Here is a 25,557-nt window from a genome sequence, read left to right as displayed (position 1 = left end):
ATGCTATCAATGATTTCCTCAGAGTTTGACTGTTTTGCTATTGCAGGGGATTTTAATATTCACATAGATAATGCAGAAATCAATACTACACAAATTATAACTGTTTTAAACACTTTTGACCTGTTTCAGCATGTGCATGGACCCACACACAATCATGGAATACTCTAGATTCACTCATCATTAAGGGTCTAAACATCTCATCTATTGTTATTAAGGACGTAGTGCTATCTGATCACTTCTGTATTTTCTTTGATATATTGGTCTCTGCTAACACTAGATAGATCTTTCTCTGTCAGAAAAAGATGCATTAATGAGAACACTAGTGTGCTATTTATGAAGGCTATATCTTTAACACCCAGTATTTCTGCAGACTCTGTTAATCTTCTCCTTTACTCCTTTAACTCAAAAGTTAAGTGTGTTATTGATGATATTGCTCCTGCAAAAGTCAGTAAGAAGACTGGCAGACAAGAAGAACCCTGGAGAAAATCAACAGCAGTACAGAGTATGAAAAGACTATGCAGAAAAGCTGAGTGGATGTGGCGAAACACAAAACTTGAAATTCATTATAGCATCTATAAAGACAGCCTTCGTGCTTTCAATGGGGATCTAGCCAAAGCTTGACAAACATTCTGAAACCTTATAAACAGTAACTTAAATAATACTCGCACACTTCTTGCTACTGTTGATGATAAAATGATATTTTATACATTTCCTACTGTAAATACATCAAAACTTAATTTTTGATTAGTAGTATGCACAGCTAAGAACTTAATTTAGACAACTTTAATGGAAATTTTCTCAATTTTTAGATTTTTTTTTGCACCCTCAGATTCCAGATTTTCAAATAGTTGTATCTCGGCCAAATATTGTCCTATCCTAACAAACCATACACCAGGGTTACATATAATGTAGCAGTGCTGCTTTGTTTACAGCAGTAACCAAGGAAACACTGTATCATTGCTGTTCCATAAGCACCACCTGCTGTCAGAGAGTGAATTTGCATTCTCATTCAGCCTGTCTGTTGTATTTGTTTCATGATATTTTTTTGAAGCAGAATTCCACAAAGCTAAGGTCAAACCATTCAGTTTTTGCTATAACAACAGCTGAACAAATTTATGATTGAAATAAACCATGTTTCAAGATTTTCAGGTATTCCGATACATAAGGAGCAACAACCTGTTAAACAACATACAATCATACATAACATACAATCGGCCCCACGACTGGATTACAGTAAACAGCAACGCAAGCCTGCATATGAGGACTGTGTGAGTAAATAAGAACATTAGTCACCCAGAGAGGTGGACAGTTGCGAGCCAGAGCCCAGCCAACTGGCAGTCAACAAAAACTGCACCAGTGTTCTCAGTGTCACTCAAAACAAGACGAAAGTCATGGCATTACAGGCCAGAAGTTAAGAGCAGCAACAACATATTGGTGCATAAACAACATACATTTAGCTCAATGAGCGGAACACAGTACCCACACATTGAGGACGTACTTTATATGAAGTGCAGTGTGAGTAAATAAAAACAATGCCATCCACTCAGTGAGGCAAACAGCCGCCAACTGGAGCCCATAATCCTTATGAAAAACATATAGTGTGCAATGGATATATCTGTTCAAATTATTAAGTACAGAAAGTCAGTGAATAGCCCTTCAACAACACACTGGTGTAAGCGGTATCATAGCATACCTGACCATATGATAGTCGAAACAACTCGCTTAGGATGGACATGGCAACAAGGCCTCTCAGCCATCTCATTTCAGCTCATCTGTTTTGTTTCACAAACAGAGCATGCGGTGCAAAGAAAGGCATCGCAAAGCTGTGTTTGTGGTTTTTCTCTCAAAATGGCCACTGCTCCTCATATAGTGTAAGAGAACAGACTATATATGGCAGCAATAAAATAAGTACATTGTATATACTTACGGATTAAAATGAAATGTTGAAGAATAATAATTTTCCATCTTATTTTTATTTGATGGGGTTGATTTAGTAAATGCTTTCTACAGACATCTCTCCGAACTCCAAGCAGGCAAAATCAGTCAAAAGGGCTCGTAGACCTGCTTGCATCACGTGAGTTGGTGATGACTTGGTGAGACTTCTCTGCAGAAGAGAGGCTATTCTGTAAATAGCCTCTCTTAAGCAACACTGTCAGCGGTGAGGCCATTTTCAGCTTCAGCTTATGACTTTTTGGGGAGGTGGGAGGAGATTCCGGGACCTGAGCCTTCATGATTAGCAGCCCGAGTCTTAGGGCCTTTGTTTGCTGGAGGGTAGCCAAACTTGTGTAGCACAACATCTGCGTGGGACAACCCTTTACAGACAGGCTGCGAATATTCATTCCAAAGGCTAGACATGGGGGTTTAACCTCCATTGCTCGGGGCGGAAAGGAAAAGAAGTACAGACAGCTTCTCCATCGTAATAAAAAAGATGTCATGCTCACAGAATGCTTTGGGAAATGGCAATCCTGGCACCATCCAATGGAAAGCATGCCTTCTTCTGTGAGCGAGAGTAGGCTTCATAGCTTCATAAAGGAGAAAGATTATGAAGTTATATGGAGCTTGGTGCTGCCTTTACAGTGGCTGAGCCCTCAAGCCAGAAAGGAACGCCAGCGCCAGAGATTGACTGTCACAGCAAAGTGGAGTTTGAACACCCCGTCCCCCAGCTGAACTTGAAGATTTTTGTTGGTGTTGCACCTAAGTCAGAAATGTCTGTTATTGCCTGAAGCACAGGGCTCCACCCCAGTAGTCTGAAAAGTACCTGTCAAATGCAAGCTTGTCATGTTTCGTCACCTTTTTTTATTTTTTATTTTTTAGTATTTTGGATGTTAAGTGAAAAATAAATGTAACTGCCAGCTCAACCTGTTTCTCCACTGGCACCTTTTTTTTGTATTTTGTACTTTTGGTGAAAAATAAAAGTAGCAAAGTTGAATACTATTTTTATTCAACTCAAGTAAAAGTACCACAATTTAATTATATATAAGAAAGTAGAAAAAAGTACTTATGTACTGTAACAAAAAATATTTGTAATTAGCTACTTACCACCTTTCCCTTGGTGTTGCTATCATTTCAACTATATGGTAACCTCTGACCTAGAAATACACAAAGTACACAATGTAGGGGACTTTCTAGTGCAAATCAAAGTTTGTCCCGTCTGCCCCTCACCATAGTGATGCTTTTGCACAAGTCATTCACTGAAGTGACTCTCTCTTTGCTGATTTTGGGCAGGGTGGGTGTTGGCAGTGATGATCCATGCCAGGATGTCGAACTTCTACTCATACTACAAGAATTCCACTCAGACAAACGCTGCCTGGTGCCCTGAGTGGACAAAGAGCTGTGGTTGCGTGTCTGAGGATGGCTGGGAGGGCTGGGATTGAGTCTGGGGAAAGGGAGATCCGGGTTTTTCACTGTAGGTCTGACTCTGGAGAGCTGGGTGTGTGTCTGGGTGTCATTTGGTTTTGTTTTGGAGTGTTTGAGTTCCAGTAGTTGATCTTTGGTCAGGGTCAGTGCTGCAATCAGTTCTTCCCTCTCTTCACACTCACGCCTAACTGTCTCTTCAAGAAAGGACTTCTACATGACAAAGAGAGGGAAAAAGTAATGTAGAGACAGAATGAGACAATATTATTACATCATATCTCTCACAAACCAATACAACCCTAACATACAACAACTGGACAATATCTCCTCATCAAACTCCCCACAGGGAGATCATGGATGAGCAAAACCTCCTGTCACCATGACAGTTTCTCTAAAAGCCTCCATAATGGCCACACTAACTGAACATTTACACTTTGTACATTTAATTATATAACAAATATACAGTATATACAACTAAATAAGATTCACAAAAAGTAGCTACAGAGGCTTTAAACGTATAAAAGGCCTTTACCCTAGTTTACAATAAGTCTGTAATCCATTCTGATGTTTTTGACATGAAAGATAATTTTTACCATGTGAAAGTGGGATGGTGAGAAACTTCAATTGGAAAGAATCTAGAGCAGCTGGAATATGACGTGAGCACAAGGGAAATCACACGTGCCTGCGAAAACTCACATGGTCGAGGAATAGCCCAGGATTTTCAGAAATAAGCTCTGGGAATTTCCGTATTTACGTCACAGATGTATTTAAGATTGAGGCTGTGACCAGCATTTGACTTCATGGTTTCACCAGCTATCTTTAGGTATAACAGTGTCATCTAGTGGTCATAATGACATACTGCAGTATGCAAATGGTTTCAGCACTACTTGGACTCCAACCTAACCTCAAGTTTAGAATTATGAATTGCATGTATTTATAAAGGCACTCATGATTGCTTCATTCTAATGGGCTGACAGATGTTCTAAGTGGTCAATATCAAATTATTAAATATTTAAAAGTAGTTACAGGTTTGTAGTAGGGTTATTAAATCAGCTAAAACAAACAAAATATTTGTTAATTAAAATAAAGCTACAATTAAAATGTAAATATTAGATCAAAAACGTTAACATTGAGAAATATTGCATTGGGAAATAAATGAGAAAATAATGTTACTACTTAGTAATTAATTAATAAAAATGACAAAACATATAAGACAAAAAACATATTACTAAGTAAATAAACTAAATTTAAAATAAATGAAAATATAAAAAATCAAAATATTCATAAGCTCTCGGATTTCATCAAAAATATCTCAATTTGTGTTCGGAAAATGAACAAAATTCTTCAGGTTTGGAACGACATGAGGGTGAGTAATTAATGACAACATTTTCATTTTTGGGTGAACTATCCCTTTAATGCGGCAAGGTATAACGGGTTGAAGACTGTAACACATTCGAAGGCATGCATTGCCTTCAATTTTCATTTTTGTTACGCTCTCATATTGACCCCTTCTTTCTGGGTCAGCATAACTCTATGGCCAACATTGCAACATGTAAATGTGGGTGCAATTTCTGATGTATGATGCTTGTCAAAGTTTGAGTGGGCATATTACATCAAAAATTCTATTTATAACAAAAATGAGTTGTAATGATTTTGGTAAGTACATATTTACTGAAACCATGACTATTTTATTTATTTTTTAATTAAGATGATATATATATATATATATATATATATATATATATATATATATATATATATATATATATATATATATATAATATTTGTGATGGGGTTATGGATTAAAATGAAATGTTGAAAAATAATAATTTTCCATCTTAATTTTATGGGGTTGAATAGTTAAGCTTGACAGTACCCTCCCTCACTATAATACGCCTCAATATGAATGAAAACTATAATAATAATAATACTAACCATTTTTTGCACCACTATTAAAGAGAGCTGAATTATGTAATTTATGGTAAATTATGTCACATATGTGTGGAGACTAGTATTATATATGGGCATAGATTTATTAGTGTGACGGGGCTGAGTTCAGAATGAAGGCCATAACTTTAAAGTTATGATTTTCATAAAATATCTTGCATTTTTTAGAAAAAAAATTTTCACAATAAAAAGGAACACAAATAAATGCTTACATTATTGCCAACAATCATAGAAGCTATGATTTTTAAGCTATGAGTACAAACGCAGTGAAGTGCCTCAGGGACATGACAAAATGCTTGGTTTAAGATAGATATAAGACATTATTTCATGCTAAAAATTATTAAAATTCAATATATACAGTGCCTTGCGAAAGTATTCATACCCCTTCACAATTTTTTGTTGCTGCCTTATGTTAAATTGCTTTAAATTACTTTTATTCCACATCAATCTACACCCCATACACCATAATGGTAAAGCAAAAAAAAAAAAAAGGTTTTTAACGTCTTTGAAAATTTTTAAAAAATAAAACACGAATTATTCCATTGCATAAGTATTCATACCCTTCTCTGGGACAGTTGAAATTTAGCCCATGAGCATTCATATTGCTTGTAGATGTTACAACCTTTCAAGTGAAGTTATCCTGTGGCAAATTCAACTGAATGGGTATGATTTGGAAAGGCACACACACCTTAATTAAAGGTCAAACAGATGATAATGCATATCTGAGCAAAAACCAAGCCCCGAGGTCAAAATAACTGCCTGTAGAGCTCAAAAATAGGTTTGTGTCAAGTAACACATCTGGGGAAGAGTTCAGAAAAGCATTTTGCTTCACTGAAGGTTTACAGCTGGGTTCGTCAACCATAACTCCTTCCAGGACAGCCAGAAACCTAGGAGTTGTGATGGATGATCAGTTCCTGTCAGAGCAAGCCACCCAACTTCTTGTCCAAGCTCTTGTTCTCTCCAGACTGGACTATTGTAATGCTCTCCTGGCGGGCCTTCCTGCATGTACTATCAAGCTTCTACAACTGATCCAGAATGCAGCAGCGAGGATTGTCTTCAATGAGCCAAAAACAGCTCATGTTACTCCTCTCCTCATCAGTTACACTGGCTACCAGTAGCCGCTCGCATTAAATTCAAGGTACTGATGCTTGCCTACAAGACGACCACTGGCACGGCGCCAACATACCTAAGCTCATTAGTTCAATCTTATGCGCCCTCCAGAAGTTTGCGCTCTGCAAGTGAACGACGCCTTGTGGTGCCATCCCAAAGAGGTTCAAAATCACTCTCACAGACTTTTTTCTGGACTGCGCCCAGCTGGTGGAATGACCTCCCGATCTCAATTCGAACAGCTGAGTCTTTACTCATTTTCAAACAACATCTAAAGACTCATCTTTTTCGCCTGCACTTAACCAACTAATACTAGTACTTACCTTTTCTTTTTCTTGTCTATCATATTCATTTCATTTCATATCATTCAAAAAAAAAAAAAAAAAAAACCTGGCTACGTGTTCTGTACTAGACTAACTGAGACTTGTCATAGCACTTGTATACCGTTGTTGTTCTCTTGTTGATCTGATTGTTTCTACTGTTCTCATTTGTAAGTCGCTTTGGATAAAAGCATCTGCTAAATGATTAAATGTAAATGTAAAAATGTTTACTGTCCTCGTAGTCTCTCTTACCCTTAATGGAAGAAGTTTGAAACAACCAGGACTCTTCATAGAGCTGGCCTCCTGGCCAAACTGAGCAACTGATGGAGAAGGGCTTTGGTTTGGACTGAGGGACTCATCAGAGTAGAAGAAACAGTCAGTGCACCAAAATATAGAGACAGCCTTAATGAAAACCCAGTCGAGAGCATTCAGAACCTCAGACTGGGCAGAAGGTTCACCTTCCAGCAGGACAATGACCCTAAACACACAGCAAGAGTGGCTTATAGACAATTTTGTGAATGTCCTTGAGTGACCCAGCCAGAGCCTGAGATTGAATCCAGTCAAATATTTCTGGAGAAACCTGAAAATGAATGAGTCAATATAACCCCAAAAAACTGACAGAGCTTGAGAGGTAAAGAGATGAGGAGAAGGATGGCAGATAATTGCCAAATGCTGATGAGCAAAGCTTGTCTCATCAAACAAAAAAGACTTGAGGCTGTAAAGGTGCTTCAGCAAAATATTTAGCTAAGGGTATGAATACTTATGCAATGTACGTATTTCAGGTTTTTTTATTTTAATAAATTTACGAAATTGTGACAATTCTGTTTTTGCTTTGTCAGTATGGTATATGGAGTGTAGATTGATGTGGGAAAAAAGTAATTTAAAGCGGTTTAACAAAAGTCAGCAACATAAAACGTGAGGAAAAAACTGAGGGGGTGTGAATACTTTGGCAAGACACTGTGTATATATTATTATTATTATTATTATTATTATTAATTAATTTACTTTTATCTAAATGCACCTGAAGTGCAAATCTGCTTGCTGTCACAGCCACATTACCATCTCAGTGTGCATTCTTTTTCAGTAATTAAATGGTCTGTTGTCAATTATTTCCTACTTAAACTTGCATAAAAAAGAAAAAACTTTTTTTTTTTAATTTGACAGTTAAAATATTAAAGTTTATTATAATGCTAGAATGCTATAAATGTGGGTGGTAATCCCAGTTTGGACTGTAGCTCACATGTAAGCAGCACTAATCGAAAAACATACACCCAATTTTATCCCAGCACACATACCCACACACCAGCCATGCAAGCAGCTCATCCACCCACGCATACACTCTGATGCACAGACTCGCTTGGTTAACAAGGCATACACTCTCTAACAGAACTGGAGAGACTAGAGTGTGTGTGTCAGTAAAGGTCAAATACTATACGTTCATCAGACACAGTGACCTTTGCCTTACTCCTCTCCTTGTCTGACATATGAAGCCGCAGAGAGTTTATATAACAGCATCTGACCACAGTGAGGCAGAGTGAGCAAAGCCCCAGTGCAGCTCTCTCAGGAGAAATGAAGAATGATGGCCCATAAGGGCTTTGCAGTGACAACCACACAAACATTTTCTGTTCAATAAATCTGACTGAATCAAAACAGTTTAAGCAGTTTAGAGCTTCAGTGTGGGCTCTGAATTTCATGTAGATTACCATTTAAATGTAGATTTCATGACAATAAAGTTTGTAATAATTCCCAACGGCTCACTCCTGTTAGCCATTTCCTAATTTGTGGCAGATATCATCTTTTTAAAAAGTGGTCTTTTTTAATAATACGGCAAAACTACATTAAATGAATTAGAAATGATAGTAGACCTGTCACAAAAAAATATTCTATTTCAAACAAATGTTGTTTCTATCCATCAAAAGAAGTGACAGAAAAGACATGTTTCCAACAAACATAATAAGCAGCGCAATTGTTTTCAACATTGATAATAATGTTTCTTGAGCACCAGTTCAACATATTAGAATGATTCCTGCAGAATCACGTGACACTGAAGATGGCAATAGTGGCTGCTGAAAAATCAGTTTTGTATAACATTTAAACAGAACTCAGGTATATTAAAGGGGTCATGACATGTTTTTATTATTATTATTATTTTAATATGTTCGTTGGGTTTGACTTATACTGTTAATTTTTTATTTATATATTTTTTTTTGTAAAATAAATAAATATGTGGGAACATTTATTTTTGTTTTAATTTTGATGATTAGAGCTTACAGCTCATGAGTCAAAAATCCAGTATCTCAAAATATTAGAATATTTCCGAAGATCAATCAAAAAGGATAAGTTCTTTAAAGTATGTTTGTTTATGCACTCAATACTTGGCCGGGGCACCTTTAGCACAAACTCCAGCATCAGTGAGGTGTATCACGGAAGTGATCAGCCTGTGGCACTGCTGAGGCACTACTGAGCCTTCAGCTCGTCTGTATTGTTGGAACAACTGTTTCTCATCTTTCTCTTGAAAATATCCCATAGATTTATATGGGGTTCAGATCAGGCATGTTGCCTGGCCAATCAAGCACAGTAATATCATGGTCAGCAAACCACTTGGAAGTGGTTTTGGCACTGTGGGCAGGTGCTAAAGTCCTACTGGAAAAGGAAATCAGCATCTCCATAAAGCTTGTCAGCAGATGGAAGCATAAAGTGCTCCAAAATCTCCTGGTAGATGGCTGCATTGACTTTGCACTTGATAAAACACAATGAACCAACACCAGCAGACGTCACGGCACCCCAAATCATCACTGACTTTGTAAACTTCACACTGGACTTCAAGCAGCTTGGATTCTGTGCCTCTCCAGTCTTCCTCCAGACTCCAGACCTTGATTTCCAAATGAAATGCTAAATTTACTTTTATCTGAAAAGAGGACTTTGGATCACTGAGCAACAGTCCAGTTCTTTTTCTCTTTAGCCCAGGTAGGTTGCTTCTGACATTGTTTCTGTTTCAGAAGTGGCTTGGTAGCCATTTTCCTGAAGATGTCTGAGCGTGGTGACTTTTGATGCACTGACTCAGCTTCAGTCCACTCCTTGTGAAGCATTTTAGACCAGCTTTTGCATCAAGACTGCATATATGATGTCTTAAAATACTGTCTAGGTAGGCAGCACATTTAATTTAGGAGGAGTGCTATAGTCTTTCCCACTTGCTCTTGAACCTGCAGCCTCATAAATCCTCATAAATATCAACTACAGTCTGAAAATATCTCACATGCCTCTGAAGAGAGCAGGCACAGTTCAAAGACAAGATGAAAAGACAGAGAGAAAAAGAGAGCGCAAGAGGGGGAGAAAGAGAAAAGAACATCAAGAAGGTGCTTCATATGAAAGGTGAAGCGTTAAATGCCCTTAGGTATCGATTTTATATCACAGTCAGATCTTAGATAGCTTTAATGGATTCTTAAAATGCAGCGAAATCTTTCCCACAAAAGAAAGCCATTTGCTTTGAAAGTGGGGAGGGAGATGAGAGCGGGAGAGACGCTGCGCTCTGGGGCCGGCATAAAAGAATATGTCAGCTGTGAAATGCACGTCACGGCACCTTGAACTAGATGAACTGGTGAGACATAGAGGAGAGAGAGAAAGAGAAAGAGAGGAGCGGGCCGAGGAAGGTGGGGGTGGATGACGGACTGAGGGGCAGAGGAAAGGGCTTTTGGAGTGGGAGAACATGAGAGAGAGAAATGACAAGAGTGTCGTGACTGAAACCACAGACTGCCCCCTGGAGACACAGGCATGCGTGTCAACAGAGTACTGCCCCAAATACTCGCTCTCTGACTAGAATGATTCACTCATCTCTCCCACACTCTCACGCAGGCACATGTCACCTCTGCTGTTTCTTATTTTGGTTCTGGATATGTATTCTTGTTCTCTTCTCTGACATGGGTAAGGTCTGTGTGCCAGTCATTTCAGCTGTTAATATGAATCCTGATGTTGGTCACGATTGCTGATGTCTCACCTCTGCATGCTTTAGTAGTGAGCTACTAGACTGTCAGTCGAAATCTTTGCTTGCTTAATTTTTGCACTTGTGATATAAATGACAGGTTTATCAGCTGTCTCAGCACATCAGTTTTTGACCACTGTCATGGTTTTGTTAGTATGACCCTTTGTTATTAGCCTTCATTACCAATCATCTGCTTTGTGCAAGCAGTTTTGAATTGTCAGAGCTCTTGTACTTTACTTTTTTTACCTCTAGAGGTCAGTAAAAAGCCATTTAAAACCAGATCAATATAACCACATCAACTGTGGTTAAATTTAGCCTAGTTTATCAAATACAAATCCTAATATCTCAACTTCAAAAACACACAATCATGCCCAACTATTAAACACATTAAATAATAAAAATTTCAAGACTCACACTATATACAGTGCGGTGAAAAGTTTTTTCCCGATTCCTGTTTTATTTTATTTTTATTTTACATATTTGTCACAGTTAAAAGATTCAGATCATCAAACTAATTTTAATATTACACAGAAATAAGTAAAGATAAATACAAAATGCTGTTTTTTAAATTAGGTTTTTATTTATTAAGGAAAAAAAAGTTGTACAAACCTACCTGGCCCTATGTGAAAAATTAATTGCCCCCTCCTGTTAAATCATGAAAGAACTGTGATTGAACACATTATTTTAGAAAGCTGAGTTAAACTAGCCACACTCAGGCCTGATTACTGCCAGACCTACTGAATCAAGAAATCACTTAAATAGGACCTGTCTGACAAAGTGAAGCATGCTTAAATAGCAACACATCATGATGCGATCTAAAGAAATTCAAGAACTGATGAGAAACAAAATAGTTGACATCAGTCTGGTTATAAAAACCATTTCTAAGACTTTGGGACTCCAGCGAACCATGGTCAGAGCCATTATCCACAAATGGAGAAAACTTGGAACAGTGGTGAACCGTCCCAGGAGTGGCCGGCCTACCAAAATTACTCCAAGAGTGCAACAACGACTCATCCAGGAGGTCATAAAAGAACCCAGAACAGCATCTAAAGAACTGCAGGCCTCACTTCCCTCAATTAAGGTCAGTGTTAATGATTCAACAATAAGAAATGGACTGGGTAAAAATGGCATCCATGGGAGAGTTCCAATGCTAAAGCCATTGCTGACCAAAAAGAACACAAAGGCTCGTCTCACATTTGCCAAAAAAAAAATTCTTGATTATCCCCAAAACTTTTGGGCAAATATTCTGTGAACTGATGAGACAAAAGTTGAACTTTTTGAAAGGCGTGTGTCCCGTTTCATCTGGCGTAAAATCAACACAGCATTTCATAAAAAGAACATCATACCAACAGTCAAACATGGTGGTGGTAGTGTGATGGTCTGGGACTGCTTTGCAGCTTCAGGACCTGGGTGTCTTGCCATAATTGATGGAACCATGAATTCTGCACTCTATCAGAAAATCCCAGAGGAGAATGTCCGGCCGTCAGTGTGTGACCTCAAGCTCAAGCGCACTTGGGTTATGCAGCAGGAAAATGATCCCAAAGACACCAGCAAGCCCACCTCCGAATGGCTCAAGAAAAACAAAATTAAGGTTTTGGAGTGCCCAAGTCAAAGTCCGGACTTAAATCCAATTGAGATGCTGTGGCATGACCTTAAACAGTCCTTTCATGCTTGAAAACCGTCCAATGTGACTGAATTAAAACAATTCTGCAAAGAAGAGTGGGCAAAAATTCCTCCACAGTGATGTGAAAGACTCATTGCCAGTTATCGCAAATGCTTGATTGCAGTTGTTGCTGCAAAGGGTGGCACAACCAGTTATTAGATTTAGGGGGCAATTACTTTTTCACGCATGGCCAGGCAGGTTTGGACAGCTTTTTTCCCTTAATAAATTATTTCTTTATTTCAAAACTGCATTTTGTATTTACTCTGGTTATCCTTATGTAATAAAATTTGTTTGATCTGAATCTTTTAAGTGTGACAAATATGCAAAAAAAAAAAAAAATGGAAAGGGGCAAAAACCTAAAGTAAAAGTAATTTATAAATATACTATACACTTCAGGGTTTAATATATATATATATTATGATACAGAAAATGTTTGTTAAAAATATACACTACTTTTTTGAAAAGTTTTTAAGTTTAAGTGATTAGTAAGATTTTTTTAAAGTCTCTCATGATCAGCAAGGCTGCATTTATTAGATCAAAATACAATACAAACAGTTAGTATTGCGAAATATTAATACAAATTTAAAATAACCATTTCTGTCTGAATATATTTTAAAATATATTTTATTCTTGTGATTGCAATCTTTGTAATCTAACCTTATGTGTATATATATATATATATATATATATATATATATATATATATATATATATATATATATATATATATATATATATATATATATATATCTTTATTTGCTAAATAAAAAAAAAATAAAAAAAATCTTACTAACCCCAGTCATACATTCAACTAACTAAAATTAACATTTCACAATTTATTGTATTTTTTTTTTCTTTCTGTGACAGGTTTTCCCTTTTACAGATAACCCCTAATATATTTTTTCTTAAATTTGAACTCTGGTATGACATTTAACTGAAATTAGCACTCCCAACAAGCATTAGTAAATGTATACCCACACTAAAGACTATATACATGAACACTGTGGTGTCTCTAGCAGCTAGTTCTTCCTATAAAGTGCTAAGAAACTGTATAAATGTGCAGTCAATTAAATTCATTTCTGGACTGACAGGCTATGGCCCATTTGTGTGTCAGTAACCCTTCTAAAACTCCCACCTGTAAATGAACGGAGGGGGAAATATGTGCTTCACCTCTTCCTGTAGGGTGGCCCTCTCTTCTTTGAGCTGCTGTATGTTACTCTGAGCCTGGTTCAACTCCTGTGTCTTCTGCTGCAGCTCCTGCAGGGCCGACTGCAGCTGTGCCTCTCCTGTCCTCCGCTCTTCCAGGAGCTGATGCTGCCTCTGGGAGGCGCTCTCACCAAACTGCTTCATCTCTTCCTCCTGCTCTTTAATGCGCTCCTGCAGCACTGCCAACTCCTCATGGAGCTCCTGCACGGCTGAATGAATGAGAGCAGGAATCTAGAGCAAAAGAGAGAAGGAGAGATAGACAGACATGCGAATATAGTTTGGAAAAAAAAAGAAAAGCACACACACAGACACCAAAAAACCCTTTTGTGCTGATGACTATGACTATCTTTAAAAATCTAATAAATTATTATTATAATTGTTTTATTGAACAATGACACATTTAATTAATTGACAATTACAGTGAAAAAATTGATAACATTAGAAAATAGTTCTATTTTAAATAATTCTGTTCTTTTGAGCCTTCTTTTCTCAAAGAATCCTGAAAAAAAAATTATCTGTTTCCACAAAAAATATTAAGCAGCAGAAGCTGTTTTTAACAATGATTATAATAAGAACCACTATTAATAACTATTAATAAGAACCACTATTAATAATAATTAATTTCCGAAAGAATCATTTGACACTGAAGAATAGAGTAATGGTACAGATTTTACCATCACAGGAATAAATTACATTTTAAATTATATTCAAACAGAAAACATGACAATTTTATAATTGTAATAATATTTCACAATATTAGAGTTTTAATGTATTTTTTCATCAAATAAATGCAACCATAGTGAGAATAAGAAATTTATTTCAAAAACATTAAAAAACTGTAATTATTCCACCTTTTGACCCCTAGTGTATATATACAGTAGATAAAGATATTTTGGCATCACATCAACTTGCCCTTAACCCCTTTGCTCCCAAATCTACTCCCCATTCCGGCCATGCCCAGCAACCCCTCGTCTGTGGCATGCAGGCAGACAAAACCTCTCAACATCACTTCTGGACCAGTAGACCTGCCTCCATGAATCTTCCTCGGGCCAAACTCACACGCACACACTGGGTATCAGGCTCCACCGGACAGACAGTAATCAGACATCATTTATGGGCATGAACAAAGGAGAGGTGTGAGCCAAAAACCAAACACTCTCAGAGAGAGACATGGAAACAGACACAGGGGGCTCTATGTGTGTGTGTGTGTGTGTGTGTGAGGGCTGGGGGGCCTGTAGTGCTGTAAGATGAATAATGGACTAAATCTAATTATGTCAGTCAATGACAACTTATCTCTGACTATTGATAATTCTTCTTGTTTTAATGTAAAAAGAAACTAAATATAGATATGATATATTTTCCTTTGTGGTTTAATAATTTATGCATCAGAGGGTTAATTAATTAGTTCGGTGGGAAACTGAGAGCGATTCGAGTCTCATGTTCGAGCTCCCCAAGAAAGTCAAACATGTTTGTCTTTACATTAGGATTATATGAAATATTAGGATTATATGAAAATATGAAAATAATGCCCTGATCCAGGCATTAACAATATTTAAAAGCAAAACTGCTTCGCTACTCTGATGAGCAGCAGTCCATGATCAAGACATGTAGATGTCACATGGTCATTTGTACCTTGTTTTGTAGTTGCTGTTTTTCACTCTGGTATTTGTTAAACAGCTCCTGGTTTTTTTGTCTTTGGATGTCCAGTTCAATGTCAGCTTCTCTTCTTAACTCCATCTCTTGCTGTTTCAGCTGTTTGTCTTGCTCAGCCTGTTTCTGCTGGAGAAAAGCCTCCATCTGTATGCACACAAATATAGGTTAAATAAGGGCTGAGATCAAATAAAGTAAAAAAAAAAAACAAATCTACTGACAATCAAATTATTATTTGTGCACTTAAACAATAAACTGACATTCCGTCTATTGAGGAAAAGAACAGTGGTATATATATATATATATATATACATACATACACACACACACATGCACACACACACAATACTAAAATAATACTGCAAAATAGTCACAAAAGAAAAACAATAAAAACAAAAGAGGACACCATAATACATAACCAAATAGAAAGCCCCATGCAAATCCCCTGAACACCTGCACACTTGCATCACACTTGCCGCTATTCACGTTGAATGAATTTTCCTGCATAACAATATCAATGTGTCATTGAAAAATTACACAGTAAAACAGCTAACAGGACAAAACTGCTATGAGATACATTCATCTCTTTTCATTTTGGTTCATTTAGGCCTTGTGTTGAAGGAAAAAGCAAATAAAGCTGTTTGTGCAGTCTTTCTGTGACTGCATGCTGTCATATCAAAGACTGGGATTTTTCACCAACTGTGTGTTGTGAAATATTGAACTGTCAGCAGTTGAATAAAATGGTTAGAGCAATTACAAACAACAAAGAAGGGGATGGTGGCATGCCATGTATTTTAAGTCGGGCATGACCAAGGCCACCATGTTTTTCATAGAGACCAGAGTGCAGACAGAGTGCGTGTGAGAGAACACAGCAGGGTTTGTGTCAGTGTGTGTCGTGGTGAGAGAGAGAGAGAGAGAGCATCTAATTGTGTGATGAAGAGAGAATTTGTGTTTGTGTGTGTGTTTGACCGTAAGAGACCACTTCCACCTAGACTTGGATGCATGTCTGCGTTAACAGCAGGAAACCGGCGGGTCTTAAATATAATTTGCACTAAATCAAACGGCATTCCTCTTAATACTAGCATGCTGAGGGCAGACCTCAGCCCACAAAAAATATAAATGAATGTATTTCAAATAATAAAAACAAAAAAAGAACTACTTCAGACAGAAGGGAAAGAAAGAAAATGTGCTGCTGGTTCTCTGGGATAGCGACGCTATGAGCCGAATAGAAACACTATATTTCAAATTTAATAAATCAAACAGAAAATTTAAAAAATTTGGCCCAAAAGGCATGAAAATCACTGCATTAGATAACAAAATATCAAAACAAGTAAAAATCGAATCATTATGAGAGACAATTTGCATTTTCATTTTCATCTCACATCAATTTAAAAGGGTTTTATTTGTATTTTGTGACATCACCTTTGAACTCTGCTCCACTGCAGCTTTCAGCCTCGTTCTAAAGCTCTCCTCCAGTTTCTCCAATTCTCCCACATGAGTTCTCTTCAGCTCCTCCCTATGAAAAGAATGTCTACAGTAAATACACCAACAGAAGATTATATAAGTCAACTCAACATATTGGACAATATAAATGCATAAGTGAATGCTTTAACATCATTGAGCAAATTATCAAACGTAATGTAAAAGGTAAGCATCATTATCAAAATCTTGACTCATGGTGTCATACCTGCCAGGACACAAGTTTTCTAAAACCACTATATGATTGATCTGTTCGATATTACAGATAACACAGAGGGGAAATATCAGGCCACTGGGACATACTGTAAGGTTTCTTAACTGTACATTTCAAAGAGTCACAGTGACACATTTACTGACACATTTATGAGCAAGAATATTTTATGATCCAGTTGTTATGGTAACATAATTGTTATTTTTGTTAATTGTCATGTCATAAAACATTCTTATTTAAAACTATGACTAATGTCAGTCTGCAGCCTCAGGGCTTAAGAGAAATTACAAAGGAAATGAGAAGGGGCCCTGAAACATGGTCAACAAAGTAAGACAGTAATAAGTAATTCCCAAGAACTATTAATCCTAGCTGAAGACATATACAAATACACCATTCATAGTAAACATAAGCTTTCAAGTACAGTAGGTGGCAGACCGAAAAATGTTTTGGTAAATTGTTATCTATTATTTTTGATAGACATATTTTTAATCAGTGAGAAGAGATAATCAAATATACTACTAAAATATAATACTACTATGCAAATGTTTGGGGTTATTAAGATTTTATTTTAAAGCAAGTTATATTTTTATTTCAAATCAAAAGTAACAATAGAGACTTTTACATTCTGAATGATTTCATTATGAAATGCTGTTCTTTTGAACTTTCTATTCATCAAAGAATCCTGCAAAAATAAATAAATAAATAAATACAAATCACAGTTTCCACAAAAATATCAAGCAGCACAATTGTTTTTGGCACTGATAATATCCAATAATGTTTCTTGAGCAGCAAATCAGCATATTAGAATGATTTCTGAAGTCTGGAGAAATGACTGCTGAAAATTCAGCTTTTAAAATAGAAAACAATTATTTTAAATAATAATTATATATATTTTTTATTTTTATTTTCTCTCTTACTGACCCCGAACTTTATGAATAAAATGTAAGAGAAAAAAGTATTTGTTTTAAAGATACATTCTCTAAATAATTAATATGCATACGTGCAGTAGACACGGCTAACAGACAAACCTTCCAAGGGTGTTCTCTCTTCTTGTTTGTCATCAGGTTTAAACTGTGATTATGGTTTGACTCATCAAATCCTACTTCTTGTTGTCGAGATCTAAACAAAAGCCTTTGAAAAGCTTTTCTGCTATTAGCCGAGACAGACAGCGAGGATATGAAAAATGCTGGTGACTAGACAGACAGACAGCTTGGCAGAAATTCCATTTTTACTGCACATTCCTCTGTGGCTCAAACATTCCTCCCATGAGACATAAACTGTGACTTCGTAGACACACTACTTCCATCACAGATCTGTGAAGACTGAGACACTCACAAAAACAAATAAACAAACAGCTCAGGAGAAACATCAAAGTCCAAACAGACCGACTGAATCAGATCGCCAACTACCAGCATTCCTTCATCCACCTATCCTGACCTAACCTCTCCTAGTTAAAATATGTGTCTTGAATAAGATATTCAGAATATTTTAGACCTTAAATGAGCATAACATGCTAAAATTAACTTAGATACAGCCTAGTATGTGTTAATGGAGGTAGCTGTAATTCCCCTGAGATAGAGGAAGTCACACAGAGAGGAAAACAGAGTGAGTGAGCAAAAGATTCCAGGCATATTCTTTTTTTTTCCACCCGAAGAGAGAGGGAACATTTCATCTAGCCGGTCTAGGGGTTAACGTGCCGTGAGGTGGCATACTATTAATGTTAGAGAGGTTGGGGACTGACAGACACGCAGCTCTCTGACAACAGTTATATGATGGTCCTATAATCGGGATGTCTAGAGGAAGTGGCTCAGAAATACAAGTGTTAAACAAACCCAGTCTGGAATGTCCACACTTCACTGAACTTGTGTAATCAAATCAATGGGAAATTATCAGAGTGGCAGATAGAAAGCAAATGCTCTGAAAATGGAAGAAGTTGGAGGGGAGGAGAAAAAACACATGCCATAAAAGTTCTGAGGGAAGTCTAGGTGTAACTAGGATTTTCAACAAAGCTTTGAGGTTGAGGTCACAGATACTAAATATGTAACCACTCACAGGTATGAGACTGAATGGGGAAAAAAATAAAATAAACAGGATAAAAAAGTGGCATAGTTATGAAAAATGACGTGATTGTATCATATTTTTGTATCATATCTTGTCATATCAGAATTTTACAGTATATTGCAAAAACTGGTTGAAATCATTCAGTGCTCTACTCTTAATAAAACATATTTGATAATTGACAAATTTGATAATATTTTCATACAACAAAAAGAACACAAATACAATGAAACAATATACAATACATAATGAATGAAGTAAACAAATGTTTGAATGAAGTGCAGAAGAACATAGAGAACAATAATAAAGAATCAAAACATTTTCCACCAATCTAGCTTTTATATACACTAACATGGTTTAGTCCAGATTAGTATTTTTTTGTTGTTGTTGTTGTTTGTTTGTTTGTTTTGTTTTCCATGGTAAATATGAACACTTGAATGGCCATTTAAACACATTTTGTTCAAACCAATGTGAAAAATTATACAAAATTTCTATGCACCATAAATATTGTAAATATTTAACGGTTGATGGAAAAGAAGCTAAAACGGGTAAACCCAAGGTAACTATACTGTACATGTTAATTATTATTGCAATATATATTACAGAACACTGGCAAAAATTAAAAAAAAAAATCACTAAATTAAATAACTAAGCTAAATAAAATAACTAACTAAATAAAAAGTACAATAAAATAAAATAAAAATGATCTCGCAGTGTTACTTTATATCTCTCAATTGCAACAATTACTTTTTAAAACAATGTCTTAAATGACTTAATTACTTTTTACTCTGAGGTTGAAACTAAGATGTAGAAAATGTAGGAAAAAAAGAGAACTTGCTGCTTCCAAATTATGTACAACTCTTTGTTCCTAAACTATTACAGCTTTGTCATTTAATTTTTTAACCTGTTAATACTTCTTCATAAATACAGTTAGTGTATCACAGTTTTTGACAGCTGACTTTCTTCATTATATCAAAACTTTATTCTATGTTCCAACAACTGTAACACTGAAAAATACTGTATTTCCTATTTTTAAATATCTGCCTGTCTGTGTGGAAGTTAATGCATAAGTTTTACACATTATTTCAAGTCCATTTATGTGTCTGTCTGTACCTCCAGACAACCTTGGGTCATTTCACTCAGACAGACTGTTTAAGATTAGACTCAGTGTCAACACACACTGTACACCATCTCTTCATTACAGTATGTCTTTCTAAATTATTCCACCTTCACTCATCTCCCTCTATCTTTTCTTTTGCCTCATAATCTCCATCAGAAGATTTCAAAATGATATTTCTGTCAGTCAAAATGAGTCTGTTGTCATTGGCATCTCTTTACCAATTAATGACAGCAATTCCCTGCAGCCAATAAACGCAGTGACAAATGAAGCCTGCTAATGACAATCACATACAAGCTGAAATTTTATGCATATACTGAATATTGATCTAAATTATATTAAATAATTAGTCTCCTGACTGACATACTGTAAACATTCCCAAACATTCATGTCTGTGGCATGTAAACATTCACAAAAATACAAAGAACTAAACATGTTAGTGTAGTGAGGTAAGGTTGTTTACAATCATCTGTCTAATGATTAGATTGAATTTGGACACAAAATAGTAGTTAGATGAAGTAATTTTACAGTTGTTTATTCAGTCAAGGTAACATATTAAATATGAAATAATCTTTAAATGGATAACCTTAAAATTAACATAAATACATTTGATCATATGTGTTTCTGACTAATTCTGGATTTGATTTGAGTGTTCTGATTACAAAATATTTTGGGTCCTGTTTACACGTACATTTATCACAGTCTGCTTGTGATCATCTGAGGCAAATGTCAATATCAGGAGTAAACAGACCACTCTGCTACTCAATTTTTTTTTCTCAGATTTCTGAGTCTCTTATGCTCACCAAGAGTGCACTTATTTGACAAAAATACAGTAAAAACAGTTCGTTTTAAATATGTTATGAAATTGTAATAAGCATGTAAATATGTAATTTTCTGAAATAATCTTATAGCTAAAAAGGTTTCTAATTTTAATATATTTTAAAATTAGATTTTTCTCCTGTGATGGCAAAAAACTTTTTTCAGCAGAAATTACAGTTTACAGTGTCACGTGAAACTTCAAAAATCATTCTAATATGCTAATTTGGTGCTTTAAGAAACCTCTATCATTATCAATGCTGAAAACAGTTGATCTGCTTAATATATATTTTTTTGTGAAAAATATGCATTTTTTTCAGGATTCTTTGAAATCTTTTGAAACAATATAAAAGTCTTTATGTAACTTTTGATAAATTCAATGAAATTTATTTAAAAACAATTCAAATTCAAAAAAAGAAAGACAAAGTATGGCAGTAAGTACAAATAGCTTACACTAACTAAAAACATCAGTATTTTCTTTGCACTAAATGTAAATAGTAGTTAGATGCTTAAAAGAGTGTTGTAGATACTATTAATACTTATGCTATAAATACTGTTTGCACACTGGCATATTGTAGTACATTGTAAATAACATATTCAGTGTGTATGATTATATATTAAAATCATAAATAGATCTATAATTACCACCCCAACACCCTAACCATACTGAACCACCTGATCAGTAGTGGTCCTCTAAAGTTCAGGAAGAGTAAGGCTATATGCTCGGCTGTATGCATACTAATCAGTAATTAGGTATACTTTCAGCTTTCAGTTGCAGGTCTCTTAACTGCCCATTAGCTGCTTTCTTTCTTTAATTATTTTTTTAAACACGGGTTTAAAACTTTGTCTCTAAAATAACCTAAAGTAATGTTTCCTTTCTCAGTCTTTGAACTGTTTTTTGTTTGCTGGTGTGAAGGGGGTGTCAGGGGTTCAGTGACTGTGGTTGTATGACCCTGAGCCGTGCTTGTGGGAGACCAAAAGTAGCTCCCTTAGTGAAGTGTTATTCTCTCTAACTCTCTCTGTCTATAAAAAAAAAAACATCAACAGTGTCATTGTGATCCGGGTGGATGCATGAAAGAGGGGTTTGTTCTTATTATGCAGTGCTTATGCAAAGGCTGAAGCAGCAGTTGTTTGGTGGGCAGGGATTCTAGAGGGTTGGGGGACAAAATGTTCTCTGTAGAGCAAAACGGGTCAGAATCTTTCCTGCTTTAGCCAATAGAAATGCACAAGCCAGGACTGTGATAACTGGCAAAGCGTGGTTACTGCAGGACGCTGTTATTCTATGCCTGTGAATGTGTGTGAGAATACAAATCACTTGCCTTTTAGTGTGCTTGCTCAGCATCTGTCCCTCTGAAGTAGAACAGCATGCTCAGTACAAGCACACGGTCAGGACATTCTGTTAACTTCTTTGCAATTCTTCAGTGTGTTTATTCATTGTTTGAACGTACAGTCCCCTCTACTGATTTATTTATTTTTTTATTATTTTTTTGAAGAAACATTTACTCAATACTACTAAAAAAAAAAAAAACGGCCTCCATCTAAAACCTGCTGGTGTTGCTCTTGGAAAGTGATATTTTAGAAGATTGATTGATTGATTGATTTAATCTCACATTTATAAATAATTGTTTTATCTCTGTAGTATTTTTTTTTCCATCAGTTTATGTACAATCTAAAGGAAAGCTGTAATGATTATGCCTGTCTATATCTAGAGTCGCTTTTTACTGCTAGTATTCATTATTATTACTGCTTCTGAAGGCAAGCTGGATTTCCCCCTCTTGCCTTTAACAATCTAATCAAGCTCTGTTTTTGGGCTGAGTCTGACATCCTTATTTCTTAAAGGATGACAGCTTAAATGCTCATTTCCATCTCATTACTCAAACACCTGCGACCTCTGACTCCTCCTCACCTGCAGCACAAGTAAGAGCCTGCCTAACAAAGCTCATGTCTGAAAATCGGTTTGACTGCTCAATGACTAGACCACTACATTTTTAGAAAATCAAGTGTTAGCCTCAGGCTGAAATGAAAGGTGTTGAATAGCACTTGACCAAATGACCATTTGACAACTAAAGGAACATTTCTGAGAAATAGTCTTTGCTGTAATATACAACAACTTCACTCAAAATAATACTGAGTAGATGACACAGCATGTTGTAGTTGTAAAAAGAGACCAACAAGGAGATAACTAATCGTTCTGAGCAGTGACCAATGAGCTGGCTAGTCATTTTCTTGGCAATATCTGACCTGGATAATTGCCTGATCTCATGACGAAAACTTACCTGTGGGAACTTTTTTTTTTGCAAGACACAAAATACATAGCGCCATGTACATTACATGACATATTCAATGTGAAATGCCCACAAAGTAGAGCTAAAAGAGTGTTTGTTTGTTTGTTTTTCCCCCAGAACAGATCAATGTACATATGGTACGTTTTATGTGATGCTAGTTTTGTACGTGTCACCGCAGTTCTAACTTGAAATGTCCATTGAGTGGCACTATAATTATAATGCTCCATGACATTTTAAAATAAGATCTGCACTACACCTAAACCTAGTCAAAACTAAATGTGACTTAAAAATGCAATCGCACGCATGCCGTTTTAGCTTGTTTTTCGATCTTTCATCTTTCGGTTCTTTCATCGGGAGTCATGTTTTTTACAGGATTCGAACCCAAGGATTTCACATTCTAAGTCCAATTCTGTGCCGGCTAAGCTATACAGAGCAAGCTTGTTATATCCAGAATACAGAAACATATGGAGCTGTAATCATAACTGTACGAAAATTATTACAAGTGCTCAATGCTTTACCGTCTCTAGTGTTCATTTCAGTTGGAAACTGCAAAGATATGTACTTATTGGTAGGCATTTTGCATCTCACGAAAAAGTTCCCACAGGCACACAGGGCAGTGGAATAAATAAAGAATGCAATTTCTAAAGAAGCATTTAAAAAAAAATAAAATAAAAGTCCAATTTTACAGGGCATTTTTATAATGGCATGTTATGTGTTAGAAGCTGCAAAAGGTGCAAGACGCAAGTTCCATGTCAGTCTAGTTCATGTTTACACAGAAATCAATGGAAAAGCAGTGTGGTGGAATGCAAACACATGTTCGTATTAGCATTTAGTGTTCTAAACAAATTTTTTAAAGTTGAAAATTTTTAATTCAAGTGCCACAGTTTGGAATGCACGAGACACGATCGTAACAGTCAAACATATCTGTCTAAGGCATACTTACATAGAAAAAAACTATGGAAAAGCAGCATGGTGGAATGCAAAAATGCATTCTGGGTTATTCAAACAGAACCCTTTTTTGGGTGTGTTCCACTGTGATGCTTTTCCATTTTTTGTTTCTATGTAAACTTACTCTAGATGGACGTGTTGTGTCTGACTGTTGTGCTCTCACATCTTCTGCAGCATCTCACACATGACACAGTGTTCTAAAAATGTGGTGCTCAAGTTAAAATAAGTTCAACTTTTAAAAACGTACTGTAGGTCTCCAGACCATGCATTTTTCCCCCATTCAATTTTTCACGCAAAAACACATCTATGTGAACCAGCCCCTTCATGCCTAAGAACACTCCTTAATCCTGGTAATATCCCAAAAACACACAGCTTTAGTTGAAGCACAGCTTCTGCATAACAGCTTTTGGTGGTTTGTTTTACCACTGCAAATGAAGACAGATAGAGAGGAAACAGGTTCGCTAGCAGTGAGTCATACCCTACAGGTCCCAACATGCCGACAGACTATTTAGAGGAGCAGGTGGGATGGAGGGATGCAACAGAAAAAGAAAAAAGCTTTACAGCTGTAGTGGGCCGAATACACATGTATTTGTGTAAAGCAAGCAACACTATTTATTCTCTCCTGCTGTGGAGTGTGACTAGTGAGTGTGTTTGTCTAACAGACCTCTCCTGGAGTAAAGTGGATCGGGTTACTCGTAGGTCCTTCATCTCGCCCTCTGCCCATTCTAGTCTCCGGGTCACCTCCTCCTCTTTCTGTTGCCACGCCGACAGCTGCTCCTGCATGGACTTGCATCGTTGTTGACATGACAACCAGTTCTCCTCCTTCTCCCTCAGGTCTCGGGATAGCCTTTAGGGGAAAGCGTGAACACACACTGACTCACGACAAATGCAACTATTTACACCCACATGAAAGCTAGATATCTGCACACATCTGCGCACACACAAAATAAATAGCTCTGTTCCGAAACCAAGAGTGCTGCCTCAATGCATACTGCCTACATACACCCTACCCTGCTGAAAAGATCAGCATATGTTGTGTTTTGGATGATGACATGCTGGTTGTCTTAGCAGATTTCTTCTTTTCTTAACATTCACAGTTGATTCCAATAGAGTTGGCATTAGCGCAATGTTGCTATGCAAAAACAAAACGTGAGTACAAACAAATATTGGGTTAACAGTTGTGGTGTTTTTTTCAGGATTCTTCAATGAATAGAAAGTTTAAACAGTATTTATTATTAATAATAATAATAATAATAATTGCTAATTATTAATAAAGCAGCAAATTAGTAGTTTATTGAGGCAGAAGTTATAGTTATTGGTTTGTTAATAGTGAGAATTGGACCTTAAATTAAAGTGTTAACTGAAGTTTACATACTCAATATATTTCAATAAACAATAATATACACAATATACTGTA

General features: G+C 36.3%; 1 protein-coding gene across 2 annotated transcripts in view; it reads right to left on the bottom strand.

The window, feature by feature from the left end:
- Window positions 1–929: 929 nt before the first annotated feature.
- The window catches only part of lekr1 (leucine, glutamate and lysine rich 1), a 104,956-nt gene continuing 80,328 nt past the window's right edge, over window positions 930–25,557 (bottom strand). The window contains exons 9-13 of one of the 2 annotated variants that reach the window (XM_042743821.1): window positions 24,805–24,987; window positions 16,649–16,742; window positions 15,209–15,373; window positions 13,541–13,807; window positions 930–3,567 (exon numbers count right to left, since the gene is read on the bottom strand). In XM_042743821.1, coding sequence (XP_042599755.1) covers window positions 3,136–3,567; window positions 13,541–13,807; window positions 15,209–15,373; window positions 16,649–16,742; window positions 24,805–24,987 — 1,141 coding nt within the window. In that variant the 3' untranslated portion in view covers window positions 930–3,135. The remainder of the gene's footprint in view (window positions 3,568–13,540; window positions 13,808–15,208; window positions 15,374–16,648; window positions 16,743–24,804; window positions 24,988–25,557) is intronic. The other variant, XM_042743820.1, reaches the window with a different exon arrangement.

The sequence above is a fragment of the Cyprinus carpio genome, chromosome B18, assembly GCF_018340385.1.
Source record: "Cyprinus carpio isolate SPL01 chromosome B18, ASM1834038v1, whole genome shotgun sequence".
Classification (NCBI taxonomy): domain Eukaryota; kingdom Metazoa; phylum Chordata; class Actinopteri; order Cypriniformes; family Cyprinidae; genus Cyprinus; species Cyprinus carpio.
The sequence above is the reverse complement of the archived record's forward strand: the minus strand, read 5'-3'. Positions and strand labels throughout refer to the sequence as shown.